Source organism: Piliocolobus tephrosceles, chromosome 11 (genome assembly GCF_002776525.5).
Source record: "Piliocolobus tephrosceles isolate RC106 chromosome 11, ASM277652v3, whole genome shotgun sequence".
NCBI lineage: Eukaryota > Metazoa > Chordata > Mammalia > Primates > Cercopithecidae > Piliocolobus > Piliocolobus tephrosceles.
The window spans coordinates 20101802-20103558 of NC_045444.1; the positions used below are offsets into that span (position 1 = coordinate 20101802).

Consider the following 1757-nt stretch of genomic DNA (forward strand, 5'->3'; position numbering starts at 1 on the left):
TTTCTTTCTTTCTTTCTTTCTTTCTTTCTTTCTTTCTTTCTTTCTTTTTCTTTCTTTCTTTCTTTCTGTAAATTGTAATTTTTTTATTGGAAAACAAATATACAACTTGGAATGGATTTTGAGGCAAATTGTGCCATAAGCAGATTTGAAGTGGCTAAACAAAGTTTAAAAAGCAAGTAACAATAAAAGAAAATGTTTCTGGTACAGGACCAGCAGTACAAAAAAATAGTGTACAATACACCTGGATAATACACCCGTTTTGCAATAGTGCAACTTTTAAGTACATATTGTTGACTGTCCATAGTCCACGCAGAGTTACAACTCCACACTTCAACAACATGCTGACAGTTCCTAAAGAAAACTACTTTAAAAAAGGCATAACCCAGATGTTCCCTCATTTGACCAACTCCATCTAACTTTAGATGTGCAGAAGGGCTTAGATATATCCAGAGTAAGCCACATGCAACATGTTACTTGATCAATTTTCTAAAATAAGGTTTCAGGACAATGACAGAAAGATAAGGGAAGAAAACATGGAGGAATGAAGTCCTAATTACTATACATGCATTTTTTTTGACAGTAGGGAGAAACCTTTTACAGCTAAGTTACAAACAAAGAAAAGGCAAATAAGCAATTTTGTACAAGAAATTTAACACATTCTGTACAAGGTCTTCACTTTGCTGTCATCATTTGTACAAACTCTTCATAGTTTACTTGACCATCACCATCAATATCTGCTTGCCTGATCATTTCATCAACTTCTTCATCTGTTAACTTCTCTCCAAGGTTTGTCATCACATGGCGAAGTTCTGCAGCACTAATATAGCCCTTGCCGTCCTTATCAAACACACGGAATGCTTCTCTAATTTCTTCCTCACTGTCTGTGTCTATCATTTTTCTTGCCATCATTGTCAGAAATTCAGGGAAGTCAATTGTGCCATTACCATCAGCATCTACTTCATTAATCATGTCCTGTAACTCTGCTTCTGTGGGATTCTGCCCAAGAGACCTCATTACAGTTCTCAATTCCTTTGTTGTTATAGTTCCATCACCATCTTTGTCAAATAGTGAAAAAGCTTCTTTGAATTCTGCAATCTGCTCTTTGGTCAGTTGGTCAGCCATGCTGCAAGTGCTGCCGGTTTCCGAGAGGCGACCACACAACCAGTCAGCTCGCTCCCTCCACTCCTCCACTCGGACTAATTCTCTTTCTCTCTTTCTTTCTTTCTTTCTTTCTTTCTTTCTTTCTTTCTTTCTTTCTTTCTTTCTTTCTTTCTTTCTTTCTTTCTTTCTTCTTTCTTTCTTTCTTTCTCTCTCTTTCTCTCTTTCTCTCTTTCTCTCTTTCTTTCTTTCTTTCTTTCTTTCTTTCTTTCTTTCTTTCTTTCTTTCTTGTCTCTCTCTCTCTTTCTTTCTTTCTGTCGTCTTTCCTTTCTTTCTTTCCTTTCTTTCGTCTCACTCTGACGCCCTGGCTGGAGTGCAGTGACGCAATCTCAGCTCACTGCAACCTCCACCTCCCAGGTTCAAGCGATTCTCCTGCTTCAGCCTCTTGAGTACAAGGGATTACACGCTCATGCCACGACGCCAGGCTAACTTTTGTATTTTTAGTAGAGACGGGGTTTCACCGTGCTGGCCAGGCTGGTCTCTAATTCCTGACCTCAAGTGATCCGCCTGCCTCGACCTCCCAAACTGCTGGGATTACAGGTGTGAGGCACTGCGCCTGGCCTCTAGTCTCTATTTCTAAGAAGCCATAGCTGATTTTC

The 1757-nt window shown here is 39.3% G+C and overlaps 1 protein-coding gene across 1 annotated transcript; it reads right to left on the reverse strand.

Annotated features, from left to right (window-relative positions):
* Positions 1-219: 219 nt before the first annotated feature.
* On the reverse strand, positions 220-1197 carry LOC111527468 (calmodulin-like). Its single transcript, XM_023193739.2, has one exon. The coding sequence runs from the start codon at positions 1120-1122 to the stop codon at positions 673-675; it is 450 nt and encodes a 149-aa protein (XP_023049507.1). The 5' UTR covers positions 1123-1197; the 3' UTR covers positions 220-672.
* Positions 1198-1757: the final 560 nt, after the last annotated feature.